Source organism: Daucus carota, chromosome 3, assembly GCF_001625215.2.
Source record: "Daucus carota subsp. sativus chromosome 3, DH1 v3.0, whole genome shotgun sequence".
NCBI classification, from domain to species: domain Eukaryota; kingdom Viridiplantae; phylum Streptophyta; class Magnoliopsida; order Apiales; family Apiaceae; genus Daucus; species Daucus carota.
In genome coordinates this window covers 56,544,413-56,568,069 of record NC_030383.2, presented here as the reverse complement: position 1 = coordinate 56,568,069, position 23,657 = coordinate 56,544,413, and the positions used below count along the sequence as shown (strand labels likewise).

Sequence of the window (23,657 nt, the reverse complement as noted above, 5' to 3'; positions counted from 1 at the left end):
TAACACCTGTTATGATAGTAGTGTTTTACTAACTGCAACAATTAGGCCATAATAAAAATACTGTAAATGATTTATATATGTATTTCATTTCAAGAATGCAGCTCATGTCACCTAACTTGTAAAACTCTTGTAATGTGTACTTGTTTAATTGTATGAATTGATTGATGACAGTGTTTGTGGCTGCTCTTGAAGACTCTATCCAGTCTTTAGATAACCATTTACGTGTCTTTTACCCTTGTCTTCTTGGAATACCGGTTTTTCAATTCATTCTATATTTTTTTTTTATGTATTGGTAGCACTCTGTTTTCTATATCATACAGCACTCCGTTTTGATTACAAAGTTTCCAAAAACCATATATATTTGTTTATTTATAGTGTTACTCTCAATCCACAATTATATAATATTAACTCATGCCGTTTCCTTTTAATTTTTTGCCCATATTTTTAAACTTTTTACCGCACTGACTAAAATCAATATTTTCAAAATTTTCTTCAAAAATATATAAAAAATGGAGTGAATACAATTCTTATATCAAAAAGAACATAATTTTACAATATCGTTATTTTTAATTGAAATTTATATGTAAACAGTGATTCAGCAAGAACAATTTATATATATAAATAATGAGAATAATTGATTGCATCTTCGTAAAAGGTGTAAAACAACTATTTAATACAGACATTTTAGTGTTGTATTATTCTATAACAGTAATAATAATATTTTTCAGTATTCTTTATGCCGGCTCTTTTGAGTATCTGTACTTGGGTTGTTATATGTATGAGCAAACTGTAAATTTCGTGATCCTTACCTGTCATATCGGTATGAAAGTTTTGTAATGAACAAATGAAAGCACAATTCGAATTTTAAAATGGTACAAGCTTCCAGGGTTGGTTCACTTCCATCAGGGGCTGATGTAGACATGCATGTAATTCCGGGCTTTGATCGATCTATTCACCCCTTGACCTTTACAAGGGACATTAAATTTGAATACGATATGCTTAGTGTAATCCAATGCCAGACCATCTTTTATGATGTGCTTTACAATATTTTATACGATGGAAAAGTAATAGAGAAATTTAATTTCTTCAACATTTTCCAAAATGATATTTCGGGATCGAAAGGAAAAGAAATCTAAAAATTTGGAGAAAAATAACTTGTATATGTTTAGCAAATTTTCCTCCAATTTTTTAGAACATTTGAAGAGAAAAGAAAATAATCATTTCTCCCATCATTTTTTTCTGTGGAACTCGGCAACAGACCGAAGAGAATACGATTTAAAATATGCGTTGTCTCAGTAAAAAACGATCGTCACACGAAAGCTTTTGCATCAACTTAATTTATTTATTTTAATCGATCAACGCCAAATGCGAAATACATAATTTTGGTGAATCTTTTGATTAGAGTACGTGTACATAAACAAACCAAGTGGCCAACTTGAGTTCATTCGATTTATAAAAATCTTATAAGAAAATGTAGCTTTCAGAGACTGCTTCTTCCACCAAATGGATTCAGAAGCTTCTATGGTAATGTCACCGATGCATAATGCTAACGTTTAGTGTATGTCAAGGCTTGACTTATATGTAAGTAATGACAGTATAAAGTCTACACATCATGTTATGATAGTAAAACCAGGCTTAAGTAGTAAGCTGAATTATGCTTTCAGCCAAACAGTGCCTTATGTCTATAACTGATTCTGTTAGATATCTGAGCTGTCATGCTCTAGTATAAATACACTTTTGTGTACTCTGTTCTAGTTAATGGATTAAGCAAATAGTAAACACTCTCTCTATTTCTTCTTTTACAAGCTTTGTTCATATTAGCTATGGCGTAGATTTTATCTTTCGATCTGCTTCTCTGCACTTAGTTCATAGAAGTTGTTATGGTATCAGAGCATTGATCTTATCGCGCACCTCTCTGATATTTGTGTTCGCGATTTCGATCGAGCGACATTTCTCCATTTCTAGGGTTTGGAGATAAGTTTTCTCATACATCTTGATTGCGTTGATTCTGCATCTTTCAATCTATCATATCTAGTTATTTGATTCATCATGCCGAAGATTTCTTATGCTAATGCTGTTCGTAATAATGTTGATGGATCTGGTACTTCTGGTGAGCAATTTGATCACGATGATGAAACTAATATCGATCCTCTCACTTTAAGTTCTAATCGGCATCCTTTGTTCTTGCAAAACATTGATCATCCTGGATTGATCTTGATTGCTAAGAAATTAACTGGTACTGAGAATTTTGGCCCTTGGAAACGCTCAATTACTATAGCTTTGTCTGCTAAGAACAAATTAGGGCTTGTGGATGGTTCCTTCCCTAAACCAGATGATGATTCACCTCTTAAGGCACAGTGGGATCGTGTTAACGATATGGTGATCAGCTGGATTCTTAATACTCTTTCAGATGAAATAAGTTCAGGAATGGATTTTGTGAACACTGCTTCTGAGATCTGGCTAGAATTACATGAGCAGTTTGCTAGTGTGGATTGTCACAGAGTCTATCAGATCATGAAGGATTTACATGCTCTTGTACAAGGTGATAAGTCTGTTGAGATCTATTATCATCGTATGAAGAATTTATGGGATGAATATTCGGCTTTGGAACCTCCTCTTCTTTGCAGATGTACTTGTGAATATCGTCAGCAGCAAGAAGAGCGTGACCAGAGAAGGAAGCTTTTGCAGTTCTTGTTGGGATTGAATGAGAGTTTTTCTGCAGCCAGGGGGCAAATCTTGATGATGAAACCTTCGCCTTCTATTCCTCAGGCGTATTCCTTGATCAAGCAAAAGGAGAAGCATCGTCATGGTTTCTTGACTTCTCAATCCTTGGCAGCAAATGTTACTCAGGTTAATAACAAATCTGTGTCTTCAACAGTTCCTAGTAATTCAGGAGATGTTTCTGGCGGTGGCACTTCTACAGGGGTCAAGAAGTCTACTCTTAAGTGTTCATACTGTCACAAGGAAGGGCATCTCAAGGAATCTTGCTACAAACTCATTGGCTATCCTCCTAAAGGGAGAGGTCGAGGCAAGATTGTTCCAAACAAACCTGGATTTCAATCTTCTAACTCACAGGTTATGAATGTCAGTGCTGACCAATTCCAGCCTTTTCCTCAAGGACAAGGATCTGCTAATATTTCTCAGTCAGGATTTGGTTCCAACAACTACAGCATGGGCAATTTGGAGCAGCTTCAGCAACAAGTGACACAAATATCTAACATGATGAACACCTTAATGCAAGGCAAATCTGCTTGTGGCACAGCAGAGGAACATCTTGCAGGTTTGGCATATTCTATGCTTTCTTTTGTTCATCATGCTAATGATAATACCTGGATTGTTGACACTGGAGCTTCCAATCATATGTGTTGTGATGCATCATTACTTAGTGATATATGCATATTATCACAACCTTTCCACATTGCTCTGCCAAATGGTCAGGTTATTTTAGTTTACAAAACTGGTACTGTGTCTCTAACTGACCAACTTATTCTACATCATGTGTTGTTGGTACCTGAGTTTCACTGTAATTTACTATCAGTTAGTAAGTTGTCAGAAACTTCTGTTTGTGAGGTTGTCTTCACCAAAGCTAGTTGTCTCTTTAAGAAAGGAAGTAGCACTCTAGCTACTGGTTTTGAGAAAGGGGGATTATACTATATTAGTTCATCTGACCACAAAAGGGGGTTTAGTGCTACTAGCAAATCTATGGATAAATCTGCCACAAAATTCTGGCATCTCAGGCTAGGACATGCATCAGATGATGTCCTCAAACATATACCAGATTTGATCAATTCCTCTATACACAATGATACTTGTCCAGTTTGTCCTTGTGCTAAGCAAACAAAACTCCCATTTCCTCATAGTGAGTCTCATGCCAGTGCATCTTTTTCTCTGTTACACATGGATGTATGGGGTCCTTATGTGACCTCAACTAATCATGGTTGTCGCTATTTCCTCACCATAGTAGACGATTTCAGTCGAGCCACCTGGACGTTTCTTCTTCCTACAAAACAAGATGTGTTTCAGACTTTTAAGTCCTTCACAGCTTATGTTCAAAATAAGTTTCAAACCACTATTAAAACCATTCGTACAGACAATGGTTCTGAGTTTGTGAACACAAACTTTCATTATCTCTTAACACAGCTGGGAATTGAACACCAGAAGTCATGCACATATACTCCCCAACAGAATGCTAGGGTCGAGCGTAAACATAAGCACTTACTAGAAGTTGCTCGAGCTCTTCGATTTCAATCTGGACTACCAATTAAATATTGGGGAGAGTGCATTCTTACAGCCACTTACATTATCAACATCTTACCTACTCCAGTTTTGCACTACAAAAGTCCTTTTGAGTGCTTGCATAACACTAAGCCAGATTATTCCTTGCTTAAGTGTTTTGGTTGCTTGGCTTATGCATCTTGTCATGATTCTGATAAGTTTGATAGCAGAGCCATACAGTGCATTTTTCTGGGATATCCTCACCTCACAAAAGGATACAAACTACTCCGTTTAGACAATCATGCTACCTTTGTCAGTAGACATGTTAAGTTTTTTGAGAATATCTTCCCTTATCACCATTTACAGCCTACACTTAATGCTAAAGATACCAGTTACTCCACTGGTACTTCTTATTCTTTTCTTAACTGGCTTAATGATCAGAACAAGCCTGTGGTCTCTTCAGAAATTCCTTTAGCTACAGATCTTGATGGTTCTTCATCAAATCATTATTTTGAGCAGTCTTCAGACAACACTCCACCTCAGTCTTCTGAGAGACAGCTAACTTTTGAGACTCAACATTCTTCTGAGCTTCAGAAGTCTCCTTCTGAGATTCAGAGTTCTTCTGTACCTCAAAATTCTCTGGTGCTTAGACAGTCTGTTAGACAGAAAGCCCGACCTCTTTGGTGGGATGATTATCATATTCAATCAACTAAGGCCAAAGCTTTAGCATGTCATGTCATTGAACCTGATGTCTTTGATTTAGAAAATCAGACTTTTTGTGCTTATTCTACTGATGCAGTGCTAGTTGAACCCAATCATTACTACCAAGCTGTCAAACATCCCCAATGGGTTCAAGCTATGCAGTCAGAATTAAAGGCCCTTGAGTCTAATCATACATGGACTTTAGTGCCACTTCCACCTGGTAAATCTTGTGTTGATTCCAAATGGGTTTACAAAGTAAAGTATAAGGCTAATGGGGAGGTGGAAAGGTATAAGGCTCGTCTTGTGGCTAAGGGCTATACTCAGTGTCCTGGAGTCGATTTTCATGAGACATACGCACCTGTAGTTAAGATGGTCACTGTGCGTAGTCTACTAGCCTTGTCAGCTGCAAATAATTGGTTTGTAGAGCAATTAGATGTTAATAACGCTTTTCTTCATGGGGATTTGGAAGAAGAGGTTTATATGACACCTCCATTGGGTTATAAGTTGCCTCCTTCACCTGTTCCTCTTGTTTGTCGATTAGATAAATCGATTTATGGCCTTAGACAGGCTTCTCGACGTTGGTTTGCCAAGCTTACTACCTGTCTCTTGGAAGCAGGTTATACACAGTCTGCCTTGGATCATTCTTTGTTCACCATCAGTAAGGGTGGTATTTTTCTGGCTATAGTCATCTATGTTGATGACATATTACTTTGTGGGAATCACATGCCTACTATTCAGGGTTTAAAGAAGTTGTTAGATGATGCTTTTAGTATCAAGGATTTAGGCAAGGCAAAATATTACTTAGGATTGGAAATTCACAGGAACGAATCTGGTATTTTTTTGGGACAACAGAAGTTTATTCAAGACTTACTTAAGTCTGCTGGTCTTGAAAATTGTTCCCCTTTATCAGTTCCTATTGATCCACACATTAAGCTTCATGACAATGCTGAATCTGGTGAATTGTTGTTAGATCCTACACTATATAGAACTCTTATTGGAAAGATGTTATATCTAACCTCTTCCAGGCCAGACATTGCTTTCTCAGTTCAGCACTTAAGCCAGTTTCTTCATGCTCCTAGAGCCAAGCACCTTGAGGCCACTCACAGGGTTCTTAGGTATCTCAGTTTCACCAAAAACCATGGTCTGTTCTTCCCTTCTAACAACCCTATCACTTTGAAAGGCTTCAGTGATAGTGATTGGGGGGGATGTGCTATAACTAGGAGGTCAGTAGGAGGTTATGCTTTTTTGCTTGGATCTGTTGTTGTATCGTGGAGATCGAAAAAACAACAGGTAGTATCCAAAAGTTCAGCAGAGGCTGAGTACAGGGCATTAGCAGATTCTGCTTGTGAAGCAGTATGGCTTACTGGTTTACTGAAAGAGCTACAAGTTCCTTGCAATGATCCTATTCCCTTGTTATGTGATAGCAAAGCAGCCATTGATTTAACTGCTAATCCTGTTTATCATGCCAGGACCAAACATATTGAAATAGACTGCCATTTTATCCGTGAGAAAATTGCCAATGGACTTGTTTCTGTATTTCAGGTCCTTTCTAAGGATAATGCAGCAGATATTCTGACAAAAGGTTTGGGAAAGGTGTTACATTGGAGCTGTGCATCAAAGTTAGGCATTACGTTTTCTTGTTTTTCAGCAACACCCAAGGAAGCAGAAGCTCAGGAAACTTCAGTTCAAAGGGGGGCTAATGACAGTATAAAGTCTACACATCATGTTATGATAGTAAAACCAGGCTTAAGTAGTAAGCTGAATTATGCTTTCAGCCAAACAGTGCCTTATGTCTATAACTGATTCTGTTAGATATCTGAGCTGTCATGCTCTAGTATAAATACACTTTTGTGTACTCTGTTCTAGTTAATGGATTAAGCAAATAGTAAACACTCTCTCTATTTCTTCTTTTACAAGCTTTGTTCATATTAGCTATGGCGTAGATTTTATCTTTCGATCTGCTTCTCTGCACTTAGTTCATAGAAGTTGTTAGTAAGGCTTTCACTCTTTTAGAGTTGATGTACAGCAGCACGGGAAAAACAAGGAACATGTTTTACGAACACTTAAGCAGCCACTTTCAAATTATTTAAACTAAAACGGTGATGTAGCAATTCATTCCTTGGTACTTAAATTGTTCGGGTTTACTTGAAGTAAAGAAGTGGACAAGAACTGATAAGCAAATTAAAATTTATAAGTGATTGAACTGTTTGGAAAATAAGTAGAGTCCTCAAACAAAATATAGTATTCTTAGCTTCTTATAAATACTTTTAGCTTTTACACAAACAGATTGAAAAAAATAGAAGTCGGCTTTTATCAAAAAAGCTGGCTTTTATCAAAAGAAGCCGGAAGTAGCCGTCAATAATCAGAAAAGATACCACTACCTTTTTTAAAAATAAAAATAAAATATAATGATTTTAATGGGAAGTAAGATTCAATATCATTGTGTTGAAAAAGATTATATAATTAAGATTGAACTAATATGTTAGGGATCCCTAATATTACTCAAATAAAATAATTAAATGATATATTTGTCTTAATTATATTGTTGTAAAATAAATTTATATACTTGTTTGAGACAATAGTTTCTGTAAATGAGAGATGATGTTGAAATCCAATTCATATTAAATTAAGCATTCATTATAAAAAAATCAATTATGTATAAGTTTCACAGATATAATTTCTGATATATGGGAGTAATATTTTTTTTTTAATTATCTCTTAAAATAACAATGAACTATTAAAATTAAAAAAGAGTAAATGATAAAATGACGGCGTTTGTTTTCCAAATTTTACAAGATGGTGGCTGGACTTTAAAAACTACATAATGGTGGTCGGAATTTACTTCCGCCTTTTAATAAGGTGGCGGCCGTGAACTTCCGTTAATTTTCCTCCGTTAACTCCAAAAAATAAAAGAGTAAATGACAAAGTGGTGGCTGTAGTTTTCCAAATTTTACAAAATATTGGCCGGATTTCCACCACTTTGTCATTTATTCTTTTACATATTAATAGGATAACTGATATATTTTTAAGTTAAAAAGTTCAATTTAACGAGGAGATGCACATAAAGATTCAAATAATATTAATAAAATTATATTGCAAGCAAAAGAAATATCATTGAATAATATTACTCATCTATCGAAATTCTACTATTTGTGGTAAATTTCTACTCAGAAGAAAACGCGATGAATATCAGAAAAGGACACATGCATGCAATTCCCTAAAAAGTAATAGACAGCATTAAAAATAAATTATCCTCTCATAAGATTTATCGACAAAGGTGACATAGGGTTTGTCAAACATCATTTTATATGTAAGTTGAGTACATTGAATTCATCAGAGCCCTCAGCCTTCACTCGCTATCTGCATATATAATTAAAAATAGACACTTATACCTAACTTAATTCTGAAAATCATTTTGTTAATCTCATATTGTCTGAATGGTATATATTGATAAATTATGTTATCTTTGTATACAAAACATTCGGACAAGATTAGATATAATATGATTGAATTTTTCGAAATTAAAATGTAAAAAATAATTCAGAATCACAGTAGCTTAGCCACGGATCACAACAGAAAATATAGGACATTATCCAATATCCATTGACTTTGGTAGCTATAGTATTCTAGGAGGTTCCTAAAAAACGTTTGTAAGGATTTGTGATTCTGTTTTTGTGACTAATGATTAAATTAAAAGGTGCTTTGCATGGGAAACAAAGATTAGATGTCTAGGTACATTAATCAAGACAATATTTTGATTGATGCTGCACTACCAACCGTCTGATCCGACCTCACTTGAGATCTCTCATATATTCCATTCATCGGACGGTTAATCATTAATATTATTTTAATTTTAATCATCAGTTTATTCTTTCTGTGATTAATAACTAAAATTTATTGTAATCATCAAAACTATTTTTAGTTATTACTAAGATTTGGTAATAAATTGTCCTCTTATAGCCGGCAAGCTGGTTCGCATATATGGTGACTGATTAGACTTTCTTGATTAATAATAATATAATAATAATTATTCTGCTCACGCTGTAGACATGCAAGTCATATACAAAAGTTAAATCATTTTATAATTAAAACAATTCTAACTCCCCTGGTTTTATGATTTTGGAAATTCTCTGTAACTTGCGCGTATCTACGTAGAACTTAAAATTTGTTTTACATTTTCCACGTTTCTCGTCTAAAGCACTAAAGTTTGGTATATAATAGGCTCTTTCAAACCAACACTTTCTTCTTGCCGTATTGTTTGTTCGTTAAAACTTTTTCTATGACAAGCATAAATATTTGTAATTCCTTTTTAAAATAAAGCTGAAAAAAATATTATGAAATATACATGTTTTGTTTAGGTCACACTGTGTGGAAACTTAAAAGAAAATGTGCAAAAAAAGGGCAAGTGATCCTTAATTACGATATTATTCATAAAATTGACGAGAAGTTAATTAGCCATCTCAATAATTTTATCTTATTCATTTCTAATTTTTATAAATTAAAATATAAATATAATATTTTTATTTAGAAAAAAATTAAAAATATACCAGATATATTTGTATCTTGTCACTTGTCACTTGTATGTGAGTACCAATCATTTGAGAAATGAAAATAATTTTTTTTTTTTAACTGTAGTTTATCCGTTTACGAAATATCGAAAACCATTTTGCGGCTGCAGAAACCTGGTTACACACTCTCAGAAGATTTACAGGAAACTGCTTATCCGTCACTGTCATCATTACCGACCGCCGAGTAAACGAAAAAACGGAACAAAATAAGTCAAATCGGGTAGCCAAGCTATTTTCTACTCCCTCTGTCCCAGTCAATTGTATACGTTTCTTTTTCACTGCTCGACACGCTTTTTAAGGCTCTTATAAAACATAGTTCCACAACTTATTTTTAAGATTTTCTTTTTTTGTATAAAAATATAAATGTTATACTTTTATACAAAAAAAGAAAATCTTAAAAATAATTTACAGAAGTATACTATATTGAAGCATTAAAGTCCGTGCCGCGCCCCCGTCCCCCAATGTATAGTATTGACCGGGACGGAGGGAGTATTCAACCAAACCTCGTAGACTTATCATTACATTTTCATACCCTACCCATAATAAACAAATAAAATGTTAAATGTACAACATGCTTGGCATCATTTTATTTTAATTACTTGATCAAAAGCACAAAGACCATCCCACACACACGCACAGCTGTATTCTCATGTTGGTAAAAACGCACACACGTTTGTTTCAGCGTCTCTATATATAGAGTCCCTCGTTCTCACAATATTTTCATAGCTCGAAAATATATCGGTTTTCCGCTACTACAGATTTTAACTTGCATAGCGTTTTTTTTATTGGCTTACGGAATTTGGTAATCAACAAAGAGGAGGATGAAGATAACGTGGCAGGCTTTGGTTCCGAGATGTGGGAAGATTGAGGGGGGTACGTGTAAGAGTCAGAAGAAGGTGGTTCCGAAATCAGGTTCGACGTCGAGGATTTCGATGTCGGATTTTAGTTCTTCATCGGTTCTGTCGTTGGATATATCGAATTCCTTGGTAGGATCTAATCTGCATGTGTTTACTCAAGCGGAGCTTAAAGTGATCACACATGGGTTCTCGTCGAGTAATTTTCTTGGGGAAGGAGGTTTTGGACCGGTTCATAAGGGGTTCATTGATGATAAGCTTAGGCCCGGTCTGAAGGCTCAGCCTGTTGCTGTTAAGCATCTTGATTTAGAAGGCATGCAAGGCCATAAGGAGTGGCTGGTATGTATTCTTAACACAATTAACCTTATATTTATTTTACCATTTATTTGTAGTAACTGGAGATTTAATGAGGTTTTGTTTCGATTTCGCAGACTGAAGTGATATTTCTTGGACAATTGAGGCATGCACATTTGGTGAAGTTGATAGGATACTGCTGTGAAGATGAACATAGGCTTCTGGTTTATGAATATATGGCCAGAGGCAGCTTAGAGAATCAGCTTTTCAGAAGTGAGTCATTGTTGTTAATCTCTTTTCATTTTAACCATGAAATCTATCTCTATGCTTCTTGTTTAAGTTAAATTATGAATAAGTCAAATTGGTTTTAAGAAAAGATTCTGCTCAGTGTGAACATCTGGGATTAGTTCAGTTTTTAAATTTTTAATTTTTGGACTTAATGTGTAGCTTAGCTGTAATCTTAACACAGAATGGTGTCAGAATTAAGATTTGTACTAAACAAGGAGTATCTTAATTGGGATGAAAGAAAAAGTCATACCTGTAGTTGGTTTCAGATAGTTGACAATTTCATTGATATTTCTGGATCAAGACTTTGTTCTATCAGTTGTTTAAAAGTGTCAAAAGATTACCAAACCTGATGGCTTTTTTGATTTTATTGGTTCATTTAAGTTTTTAATAAGTAATAATTAATTTGATGCCATTTATAATGTCATTTATGATAAATTTTAACAATGTGAGTACTGATCAGTATATTGTTCTTGATCTCAGGATACTCAGTGTCACTTCCATGGTCAACTAGAATGAAAATCGCGCTTGGTGCTGCAAAAGGCCTTGCTTTCCTCCATGAAGCTGAAAAACCTGTTATATATCGTGATTTTAAAGCTTCCAACATTTTGCTAGACTCTGTAAGCTTCTTTTTAAATCTTCTACTAAATATCTGTTGTTCTTTGTGTATTCTTGATTTGATTTCAAATGCCATTACTGAACAGAAATATGATTTTTGTTTATAGGACTACACTGCTAAGCTCTCAGATTTTGGGCTTGCAAAAGACGGTCCAGAAGGAGATGACACACATGTCTCAACACGAGTTATGGGCACACACGGCTATGCTGCCCCCGAATACATCATGACTGGTAAGTGATAATAATCATTTGTTGAACGAGTACTTGGTAGCTTAACATGATATCAGAATTTATTTATGTTACTGCAGAAATTTGACTGCTGGATACTAAATTCTTTGTTTGATAAATTTTCAGGTCACTTGACTTCAGCCAGTGATGTGTACAGCTACGGAGTGTTACTATTGGAGCTACTAACTGGACGGAGATCAATGGACAAGAGCAGGCCTAGTCGAGAGCAATGCCTAGTGGAATGGGCTAGATCATCGCTGAAAGAACCAAGAAGGCTTGGCCGAATAATGGACCCAAGACTTGAAGGTCAATACTCAGAAATTGGGGCTATAAAGGTAGCTGCATTAGCTTACCAATGCCTTAGCCACAGGCCAAAATTAAGGCCAACCATGAGTACAGTGGTTAAAACTTTGGAACCGCTAAAGGATTTTGATGCCACTTCAGCTGGACCATTTGTGTACACAGTATCACCACAAAATGATTCACCGAAGGAAGATCAGAAGGATAACAGGTCAGCAAAGGCATCCAAAAGCCCGAATTACAGAAGCCATTACCTCCACAAGGGTCACAAGCTGTAGAAAATCACCAAATCTCAGAGTACTAGTCAGTTCTCCAGAACTGCTCCTAACCAAACTCAAAGACTTGGATAAGCAGTTCACTGGTAGAAATATGATATTGGAAATTTATGTCATAAGCGAAAGAGCCTTGTGATGTATTATTTCCCCAGATTCAGGAGTGCAAAATGTCAAGCTAGGGAAAGTCAATATCTTTTTTTTTTTCATTCTTTAAATCTTGGATCTGTAGACTTTTGATAGCACTGCTGGTAAGCAATTTGGTTGATTTCTAGAAGTTGTCATTAAGATTCAAATAAAGTCTAATGCAACAATCAGTAAGAAATTAAGCAACAAGTTGTCTAAATTCTGAAGACTTCTTCATTTCTGCTTGCTTCTTGTCAATAATCATGATGGGGAACGCCAGAATAGAATTCATCCGATTCCCTGTTCTATGCATTTGTCATAAACTTTATTTTAAATACACACTATAAAATAACAGCCTTTTATTACAGAGAAGATGTTTTATAGATCTCAATTCTCCTTCTATCTAGCAGTAGTGACTACAATAGTGGTAATGCCATTATATTATAACTGATGAAACTGATAAGAAGAATGTTCTTAATAGTACTGATCGAGATAGTACAGGTTGTTCGAGCTCTGTCAGTGACAATTTCCTTAAAAAATGCCAACAAGCAGTGATGTAGATCAAGTGTACTGTTATGCTTTGTGTATGAATGTAAGCTACTGTTTTACTTTCGGAATGTTGAGGAACATATTAATACAATGCAAGCTACCTTGTTGATGTGATATGCAACTCAAATGAAAACTTGAAGGTGCAGAATTGACTGAGAAATCCAAAATGTAGTATATGAGACTCTGAAGATGTATTATTACGACAGAGAATTCAAAACATTTGGATCAAGTCATTCTTTTAATTATATTCAACATTCGGATTAAGTCTCTGTTTTACTCTGTGAATGCTGAATGACTTACTAATAAAACGCAAGCTATCTTGGTGATACTTGTGAAGGCTTGGCCTGATAATGGACCTAAGACTTGAAGGTCGATACTCAGAAATTGGGGCTACAAAAGCAGCTGCATGAGCTAACCAATGCCACAGCCACAGGCCAAAATTTATGCCATGTCAGTGTGTACAGTATCACCACAGCATGATGCACCAAAGGAAGAGCAGAAGGAAAACAAGTCACCAAAGGCATCGAAAAGCCATAATTACAGAAGCCATTATCTCCGCAAGGGTATGAGCTGTATAAAATCATCAAATCTCAAAACATTAGTTAAGTTCTTCAAAACTGCTCCAAACCAAACTCTCAAGACTTGGACAGTACAGCGGAGAAAATAAGATATTAGAAATCAAGGGAAAGAGTCTTGTAATGCATTATTTTCCCAGATTAAGGAGTGTAAAAAGTCAAGCAAGGGAAAGTCAATATAAAAAAATTGTTCTTTAGATCTTGGATCTGTAGACTTCTGATAGTACTGCTGGTAAGCAGCAATTTGGTTAATTTCCACAAGTTAATACTGGAATTCAAGTAAAGTCTAATGCAACAATTAAATCAAATTAAGCACAAGTTGACTAGATCTTGAAGACTTCCTTTCTGCTTGCTGGTTGTCAATAATCATGATGGGGGAAGTTAGAATAAAATTCATCTGATTCCCTGTTCTATGCGTCTGTTATAACTTTATCTATGATTAATTTTACGATACAACAGTTGGTAGAAAAAAAAAACTTGATAGCTAAGAACTGGCTGATATAAATAGAACTCTTTGCAGAAAATCAGCAATCCTATGTAATCTAACCTCTCTTCCTATGCAGTAGTAGTGACACCATCATATTATAACCGTGAAGCTGACACGAGGAATATTCTCACTGAATACAGATCAAGATAGTACTAGTTGTTCAAGCTCGATCAGGGACAACCTGATAATTACTTTAAACAAATACCAACATGCAGAAATGTAGATCAAGTATATACAGCCTTGCTTTGTAGATGTTGAAATATCTTACTTCTACGTCGCCAGCCTTGCTTTGCAGAAGTGTTTCCTGAAGTTGAGGAACATATTGAGGTAATGCAAGCTACCATGTTGATCTGATTAAGGTACTGTTTGGGGTTGCTGTTGCAGACAGCAACAGCAGCTTTTTGCTGAAAAGCATGTGAAAAATTGTTTGGTAAATCAAAAAGCAGCTTTTCTGAACAGCAGCTTTTAGCTGAAAAGCTGCTGTTAGAAAAAGCAGGTCCTCCCATGCTTTTGGAAAAAGCTGCTTTTCAGCTTTTGCAGAATGCTATTATAAATTTCATTATAAAACCTCACCAAAAACATTATTTTTTTTAATATTATAACTCAAAATAAGTAATATCAAAAAATTACCAAACAGTTATCTGATTTCTACAACAGCACTTATTTTACCAGCACTTTTTCTGACAGCACAACAATTTTTAACAGCACTCCCAAACAGACCCTAACTCATTTTAAAAACTTAGAAAGTACAGAATTAACTGAGATTCAAACTGTAGTATGTTATACTGTGATTTCATTGTATTATAACAAGGAATCCAGAACACGACACATTGTTATATTGTACAGATCAATAGTGTACTAGTTGCCGATCAGTGGCTTTACTTTAACGAAGTGCCAACATTCAGATCAAATCATCTGGTTTACTTTGTGGATAATCAGATCAGTGGCTGTCTTGCTAATACAGGGCTCTGATGTTCAACTCATACATAAAAACTTGAAATTCAAACATATATACTGAGAAATTTGATACGGGCTAAAGTTGATAAACACTGAAAGTGTTTAAGTTTAACAAAGATTTGTTATTTTATAGAGGAGAATTTCATATACTACGAATAAAATTGGCTACTGAAGAATTTCTGTGAAGAATCACATGGCTATAAGCTGGAAATGGTCTCAGTCGCCACCAAAACAACCTAGTATTCGTTGTAATGTGTTTAAAATAGCCAAATATTGGAAACAATATAAAAATTCAAAATATTGTTTCGTAAAAAGAAGAAAATAGTTATTTAAGAACTACTACCTCCATCCCAAATTAGATGACATCGTTGACTTTGAGCACGTAACTTAAGGTGCATTGACCGTCTAGTTCTGAAATTTATTTTTAAAATTTTTCTTTTGTAAATAAAAATTTCATATATGAATTTTTATTTACAAAAATAAAATTTTAAAAATAAGCAATGTAGCTATGCAGTCAATGGACCTCAAATTATGTGCCCGAAATCAACGAATTAATCTAATTTAGGATGGAGGGAGTACTTTTATAGTTTTTTTTATAAAAATGACATAAAAAGTAGGAGTATTTGAATTAACAATTTTGATTTACGAAATGGAACATCAATTCGTGGGTAAATAATTCTTTCCAGGGACTCAAATATAAACATAAACTTGTAGTACACAAGTAACCGAAAATCCAAATATAAATTTTATAGTATAGAAGTGACTGAAAAATCCAAATTGGGAGTATATTACCCCACTTTATTCATGAACATCAACATTCTTTATGGGTTTTCAAGTTTCTTATTTCAATTTTGTGGTGTTTAAGCTCATTAGATTGTTCGTGTCAAAGGTTTAATGTGCTTTTGTATTGAAATCTGTACAATAAACCAAACTAGATCGCATATGATTGTCGATTGATCGGTTGCACTGATAAACAAAATTCAGAACTTTAAAAACAAAAACGCAAATTTCTTTAGATTAAACTCCATTAGCATAAGCATCAACAGAAAGCACACATAAATATATAATAAATGACATATGCATCCCCAAGCCAAGTCCAGATGAACGAACGCTAGGTGGATTTAGATGGTCGGCAAGCGGCGAGTGTTGGATAGCGTCTGGATTGGCTTCATATAAAGTCCAATGCTTTCGATCTCATTGCTGGTGTAAGTGCCAAAGAATCCATAAAACTTACCTCCAATTTCATAATTAAACTCGATCGGTGGGTAGACAGGTTTCTCGAGATTGTTGGGAACAAATGGTCCATACGTTCCTTTGTTGGTATAGAAAGTAATAGAAACTAAAAAGTTAGATGATTGATATTTGCCACTTACTCTAGTAATATACTCCGATGGATAGTCAAGAGTGACCTGCAGCAAAGTTTAAATGAATTTGTCACCGAACAATTATATGTAATTAAACTGAAATTTTTATGTAAAACTTTGTACAAAGTAATAGAATATCAGAAAGACTAGTGACTCGAAATAAACATTGATTAATTGCTCACCGTGTTCATAGAAGCACTGCCATCCCCGCCAATTCTCTCAGACAAGACGTGTCGTCCATTCTCCACGTAAACAAAGTGCAGGGAGTTAATCCGATACGGAGTGCTAGAGATGAAGATCTGCGCGATTTCTGTTTTTCCTTGGTGATCCCAGGACGTTCCATATGTTTTAAACGTCGGCCCAACTCTAATCATGGTGATATTTTTCTGTAACTCCTTACGGTATACGTGTCGAGAATCAAGTTGTGGCATGTATATATACACGGAGTATAGAGGGGGTGGACGCTACAACTACATGCAGAAAGGTTGAACACTACAAATCTATTTCCGAGGAGGTGCTCGCATTTAGTGAATACTCCCATGTCCCAAATTAGACGAGCTAGCACGTAACTTAAGATGCATTGACGGTCGATCTAGTTCTGAAATTTAAAATTTTCTTTTGTAAGCGAAAATTTCATATTTAAATTTTTATTTGAAAAATTAAAATTATAAAAGTAAGTAATATAGCTATGCGGTGAATGAACGTGTGTTCTCGAACTCAACAAGCTCATCTAATTTGGGATGGAGGGAGTATAAAACACACTTCATCGTTTCACCTTCCTCAATTAAAAATCTCCATCGAATTCCAAAACCTTTTTGAAAAATTAAGTTGAACAAATAGAATTGTATTTTTCCCAGATTGAGAAGAGCAATAGTCGTGCAAAAGAGAGTCATTCTTTAAATATTGGATCAGTAGACTTTTAATACTAGCACTGTTGGTTAGCAGCAGCTTGGTTGATTTCCACAAAGTGTAATTATGCAGCAGTTTACCGAGGACAACAACAATACCATGGCCTGCAGGGCGAAAGCTTTTTCTCCATTCTGGTTCATAATTTAAAAGCAACTTATATGTAGGGAGCTTATTTATAAAAGGAGAAGTTAATTACTCCTTCCCTCCTTTTTTAGTTGTGATTTTGACTTTTTACATGTAATTTAAGGTGATTAAAAAACATAGTTCCACTTATTATTTTTGAAATTTTCTTTTTCTGAATTAAAGTTTAAAGTTTATATTTTTATTCATTAAAAAAATTATAAAATAATGAGTGGAAGTTTGTTTTTTTATCACCTTAAATTTACGTGTGAAAAGTTAAAGTGAGAACTAAAAAGGAACAGATGGAGTATCTTATTTGGTATAAAAAATTGAATTTTATTATTTTAAAAAGATCTTTTCGTTTTCTACAACTTTCATTCTTTAAAAAATTTCAAAAATATCGTTTAGAGGGTAAAAAAATTAAATAAAAATTTATTTATAAATAATTTTTTAAAAATTGTCCAATTGTCCAAACTACCTGAGACTTCTAACGAAAAAAACGTAAAGTGACGCGTCTAACGGACCAACGAGGTGCACAATGCAACAATTATATACTCTCTCCGTCCCGCCAGATTGTTTACGTACATTATTTGCACGCATTTTGAGGCTCTTGTAAAGTATAGTTCTATAACGTTTTTTTAAAAAAAATTTCTTTTTTTGAATAAAAATTTAAATGTCAAACTCTTTTTCCAGAAATTTTCATGAAAATATATATATTACGTAAGTATATTTTATAAGAGTCTCAAAATATTAACCATAATCCCTACATTACATTTTGACATGCTTTTTAAGAGACTCGTTTAAAGTATAATTGCATAGTATTTTTTTTAAAATTTTTTATTTTGAATAAAAGTTTGATATTTAAACTTTTATTAAAAAAAGAAAATTTTGAAAAAACATTATAGAACTATACTTTATGAGAGTCTCGAAATGTGTGCAAACAGTGAACGTATACAAATGGCTGGGACGACGGACTGAGTATTTATCAAGAGTTAATTACAAAATATCATCCATCGGAGTTCTGAAAATGGTGTCGTAGTTGGAGTGTCAAATATAATATAAAATATGATGTTCTAATGATTTAGGACATGTTTATCTAAATTCAACTTCAACAATGTGCGTTATTTTTAATACTCCCTATGTCCCATTATAAGTGTCGCTTTAACTTTATGCACGTAATTTAAGGTGCATGAAAAACATACTTCTACACATTATTTTTCAAAATTTCTTTTTCTGAATAAAAATATAGATGTTAAACTTTTATTCAGAAAAAAGAAATTTTTAAAAATAATATGTAGAAGTATGACTTTTTTGCATATCAAATTACGTGAAAAAAATCAAAGTGACATTTATTTTGAGACAGAGGGAGTATATATTTAGTATTTTATTATTAAAAATTCTCGTTCATCATTAAAGCACAATATAAAATAGAGAGATAAAGAGAATGAGTATAAGATTTTATGTTATAATATGGATAAGGCAAAGAGAGATATAATGTCTTAGTGATTTAGCACACCATGCACATATGTTAGAGCAAGTCCAATAGGTTACCTAAACTTGCTCCTAAACTCACATTTAGGAGAACAAATATAGGGATTGTTATTGGAGTTAACACTAAAAATAGATTACTTAAATCACTAAGACACACTAAGATTCATTAGTTTATACTCCCTCCGTTTCAAATTAGATGTCCACTTTAAAAAAATCACACAATTTAAGAAAAGTGGATGTTCACAAATTAATTATATTAAATGATCAAAATATGTGGAGTGAGATTGATCTAGGAAATATAAATAAGAGATATGTGGAGTAGAATTGATTTTGGAAATATAATTTTGCATTGAAAGTTGAAGTGCACAAGTAATTTGAAACAATTTTTTTTTATTAAAGTGGACATATAAATTGAAACGGAGGGAATATTATTAATAAATAATAGGATAGGTAAACTGCTTGACTCGCTATATCCTGGACTTGCTCCCAGGATTCGGTTAGGTAGCCTGGTCTACTTCGAGCAGTATATTCTTTTGGGCCAGAGTCCAGTCAGACCGGTTTGTTACTAGGGTTTGTACTTTGTAGGCTCTATATTGGGCGTATGATTTAACTACCATCCAAAATTGTAAAATCCATATAGCATCTTAACAAAAAAGTTGTCAAATTATATCCTTATGATGTATAATAAGGATAATTTTATTATTGAATTGTTAGATTGATAATTAAACGATTGGATTTTTCCTATGATTTGTCTTTGGACACATGTTAATCATTAAATTCTATACATTTAACTCATTTTAATTGGCTTCTATCTATCTATATTATCATAGGAGAACTGGTAGATGCAAAGGCCGGCTCCTGAGCAAAAAAAATAAGACCAAACCTCGCTCCGAGCCTAACCTAGACGGGCGTGTTTTAACTAACGGGGGTGTATTCGATTGGGATTTTAATGCATTATTTTTAGTCTATGGATTTTAATGGATTGCATGGGATTTTGATTTTTTGCGGATTTTTGATGAAATGTCGCAGAGTTGATAGGATTTAGGTATAATGCTTCAAAATCCCATTGAATTTGGTGGGATTTCAAAAACTTAAAATACACTGAAGAATGCCACAAAATCCATCATGAAATGAAAAAAAATCCATCAGCATTTGAATACCATCAGATTTTAATGGATTTTAAACAATCCCAATTGAATACCATCGGATTTTAAAGCATAATTTAAAATCCCAATTGAATACCACTAGATTTTGTAGCATAGTTTAAAATCCCAATTGAATACCTCAAGATTTTAATGGATTTCAAACAATCCCAATCGAATACCCTCGGATTTCATGAATGCAAAAAAATGCTTTAAAATCCCAATCCAATACACCCCTCTGAATCTAAATTAAAAAAACATCACCTCCGCACCGTCGTCTTCCTGCTCTACCTTCCTCTTGCCCTTCCGCTCCTGTTGGCCGCCTAATCTAGGTCTTATTCCCTCCACTGAGGTCTCTAGTTCCTGGCCGCTCTGCACCGTCTGTCGTGGTGCATTCTGCTTATAAAACTCTGGTGCGGTTCCGTGGGGCGTTTTCTTCGCGTTGGGTTTCGATACGTTAAGGCGGGGGCGGCGCTGTAGGTCCCTCCTAGGTTCTGTGTCTGTGCTTCAATTTGAAAGTTGCGTCGGGTTTTGGGTGTTGAAGTTTGTAGATTGATCCCCGGAGCAAGGGCGGAGCCAGGAAATAATTTTCACCTAGGCTAGTTTCTAAAAAAAATTCTTAACTTGATTCTGAAAGCTAGAAGTACTACTGTAGCAATAGAAAACTATCTTACAATATCACAATGAAAACAATACACGATATAATATGATAATTTGATATCACCTGTACCATTGTGAGAGCAGGAGATCGATAGGTCCGAATGTATATTAGATCACCTGTACCACTGCAAAATAAGATTAAAATTAGGTCTCGCTAACAATATGTACAAGATAGGGTTCTCTGAAAAACTAATTACCAAGTTTGAGTAATTCTTACTTGTTATTTGAGTTGCAACCGTCGATTCTTAATAGAATAAAATTCATCTATTATCGAATCTGAATCAATATCTTCAACAAGGTCTCGCTCAATGTAAATCATCATAGAATCGGCTAAAAATTCCTCTTCCATTTTATTGCGTAGAACTGTTTTCACATGTTTCATTGCTGAAAAAGAGCGTTCTGTCGTGGCGGTGGAAACTGGTAAAGTTAACACTAGCCGAATCAGACGGTCAATCAAATTGTAGTGCTGCGACTTGCTTGTTTCGACTAATCTACAACACAACTCATTGATGCTTGACAAGTTTTGAAAGCTGTCATGATGAATCACATCAAACTTATAATGCTCAAGTTGACTTTTCAAGTAATGCATTTCTTGTCCAGTGAAGTCCTCTGGATAAAATTTTTCCGCAAGCTTGTAAACTTCCTCAACTTTAAATGATTTAAAATTGTCTTTAGGGTCTAACGCAGAACTAAGCACAAGGAGTTCTACTGCTCCATCACTAAACCTGGAATTTAACTCTTCTCGCTGAAAGTCAATTGCTGAATTGAAGATATCAAAATGATAGTGTTGGCAGATTGTCATTGAATTTTTTTGTTGGCATGAACGACCTGTTGCACTTCTGTACAAAGCTTCCATATCTGGAATTTCAATGCCATGTTGTGGACAAATTGATAACACATATGCAAGGAGATGGTCAAATCCTTCTTCCCTCAAGGTAAGAAGCAGTGTTTTAGTAGTTGAGACAAGATCCATAGCACTTACGATGTCAAGAGATTTGTGTTGTAAAGCTCGGCAAAGTAAGTCAGTGACTCCCATGATTTTATGCATCATATGAAGTGTAAAAATAAACTCAAAAGATCTCATAATTATCAAACAACCAGTTGCTTCTCCTCGTAGTGAACTAGAATTTCCTTCTTCAATAATACTTTCAAGCACTGAAATTGTTGCTCCATACATATCGATTAAGCTGCAAATAGAATCAAAATGAGAGCTCCATCGAGTAGCACCACTCCGATGAAGATTGCCAATCTGATTTAAGCCCCTACCAGTATCACGTTCACCTGAATTCACCATATGAGCAATTTCAATAGCTTGGGCAGAATGTAATTCAGTGTGCCATTTTGGAGAACAACCAATAAGATTAACAATGGTTGACAATTTTGAGAAGAATAGATAAACACCAATTTCTTTTGTAGAAGCTCCAACTAAAGCTAGTTGTAATCTGTGAGCAAAACAGTGTACATAATATGCATAAGGACACTCTTTAAGAAATAGAGCCTGAAGTCCATTCCAAGCACCTGACATATTGCTAGCACCGTCATACCCTTGACCCCTCATATTAGAGCTATGCAAATTATATCGAGAAAGAACACTTGATATTTTTTCTTTCAACATTGCAGCAGTAGTGTTTGGAACATGAACAACCTCAAAAAAACGCTCACGCAAGATACCAAGACGATCAACAAATCTCAAAACAACTGACATCTCTTCTTTATTTGCTGAATCTTTGGCTTCATCAACCAAAATACAAAACTTTGCATCTCCAACTTCTTCACGAATTTTTCTTCTCACTCTATTGGCGATAATATGCAAAATTTCTTTCTGAATAGTCGGTGAAGTATATTTTGCATTTTTGGGAGCTCTTTCTAAGACTATATCACCAATGTCATTATTCATTCGACCAAAAGCTTTTACCATCTCTATAAAATTACCACGATTGTTAGAAATTGGAGATTCATCATGACCTCTAAATGCACAGGCCTGCAAGCTAAGATATCGAACACTTTCAATTGTTGTTTTAAGTCGCAACCGATTCTTCTGAACTTCTTCTAAACTTTGGGCATTTAAAACTTTGTCAATATGTCCCGTTGCTTTCATTAGCTCTTCAACACAATTTACAGCATTCCTATGTGGTGAAGTGGGAAGTCCCACATGAATTAAAAGTGGACACCTATCCCCATCATTAACCCTCTTCCAACAATTAAATCCATCAATAGTGAATGTGGGATGCAGAGGTGTTTTTTTTTCAAATATAAAACAAGGAAAACAAAACACTGCATCTTTTTTCGGAGAGTACTCAAGCCAAGTAAATTTTTCAAACCAAGAGTATTGAAATCTCCGTGCTTGCTTTTGTGACCCATATCTTGTTTTGGGATACTCTGCTAGCTTAGGCTGATACGGACCCATTTTAATGTATGCTCGTCTTATTTCATCTCGTTGATTAACGGGATGTTTCCATATGGGAATTCGAATTCCAGGATCACGTTCAAGAGTATTAAGATCAATTTCAACTCTTGGGGTCTTAAGAATTGGTTCATCACATTGATTTTCCTGAATATCAATACTAGCTGGATTTTCTTCAACAGTAGTATTATTTTGAGAATGTACCTCGCTCGTAGGTGGAGATGCACTTGGCTTAAAAAAAGAAAACAATGTCTTCTCCCTCTTTTTTCCTTGACTTGCCATTATATATATCCTATAAAAAAACAAGATAAAAAGACTGAATATATTATAAATTATAAAACCTAGATTGCAAGAACATAAATTATAAATAAAGAAAGAAAAGCAGAATTGATCTCATAGTTTGATACCTTTAAACTTTTAATCGCTTTTCCCCTGTTTTACTTTTTCCCCTGCTCTGAAAACCTAGTAATTGCGCTGCTTTTAATTTTACTGGCTTACGTTTCACTTTTTCAACGTGCGCGCATGACTAAAGCTTTG

General features: G+C 34.6%; 3 protein-coding genes across 3 annotated transcripts; 1 reads left to right on the top strand and 2 right to left on the bottom strand.

Moving 5' to 3' along the window:
* Positions 1–10,195: 10,195 nt before the first annotated feature.
* LOC108214685 (serine/threonine-protein kinase RIPK) lies at positions 10,196–12,758 on the top strand. The gene is made up of 5 exons (XM_017386821.2): positions 10,196–10,678; positions 10,771–10,906; positions 11,402–11,538; positions 11,644–11,767; positions 11,891–12,758. Exons 1-5 carry the CDS (start codon positions 10,307–10,309, stop codon positions 12,340–12,342), a joined length of 1,221 nt encoding a protein of 406 aa, XP_017242310.1. The 5' UTR covers positions 10,196–10,306; the 3' UTR covers positions 12,343–12,758.
* Positions 12,759–16,151: 3,393 nt separating this feature from the next.
* Positions 16,152–16,768, bottom strand: LOC108212744 (inactive protein RESTRICTED TEV MOVEMENT 1). Its single transcript, XM_017384461.1, has 2 exons — positions 16,577–16,768; positions 16,152–16,439 (listed from the first exon to the last, which is right to left on the bottom strand). The coding sequence occupies exons 1-2, from the start codon at positions 16,766–16,768 to the stop codon at positions 16,152–16,154; spliced, it is 480 nt and encodes a 159-aa protein (XP_017239950.1).
* Positions 16,769–20,936: 4,168 nt separating this feature from the next.
* Positions 20,937–23,402, bottom strand: LOC108212743 (uncharacterized). The gene has a single exon (XM_017384460.1). It carries the CDS (start codon positions 23,400–23,402, stop codon positions 20,937–20,939), a length of 2,466 nt encoding a protein of 821 aa, XP_017239949.1.
* Positions 23,403–23,657: the final 255 nt, after the last annotated feature.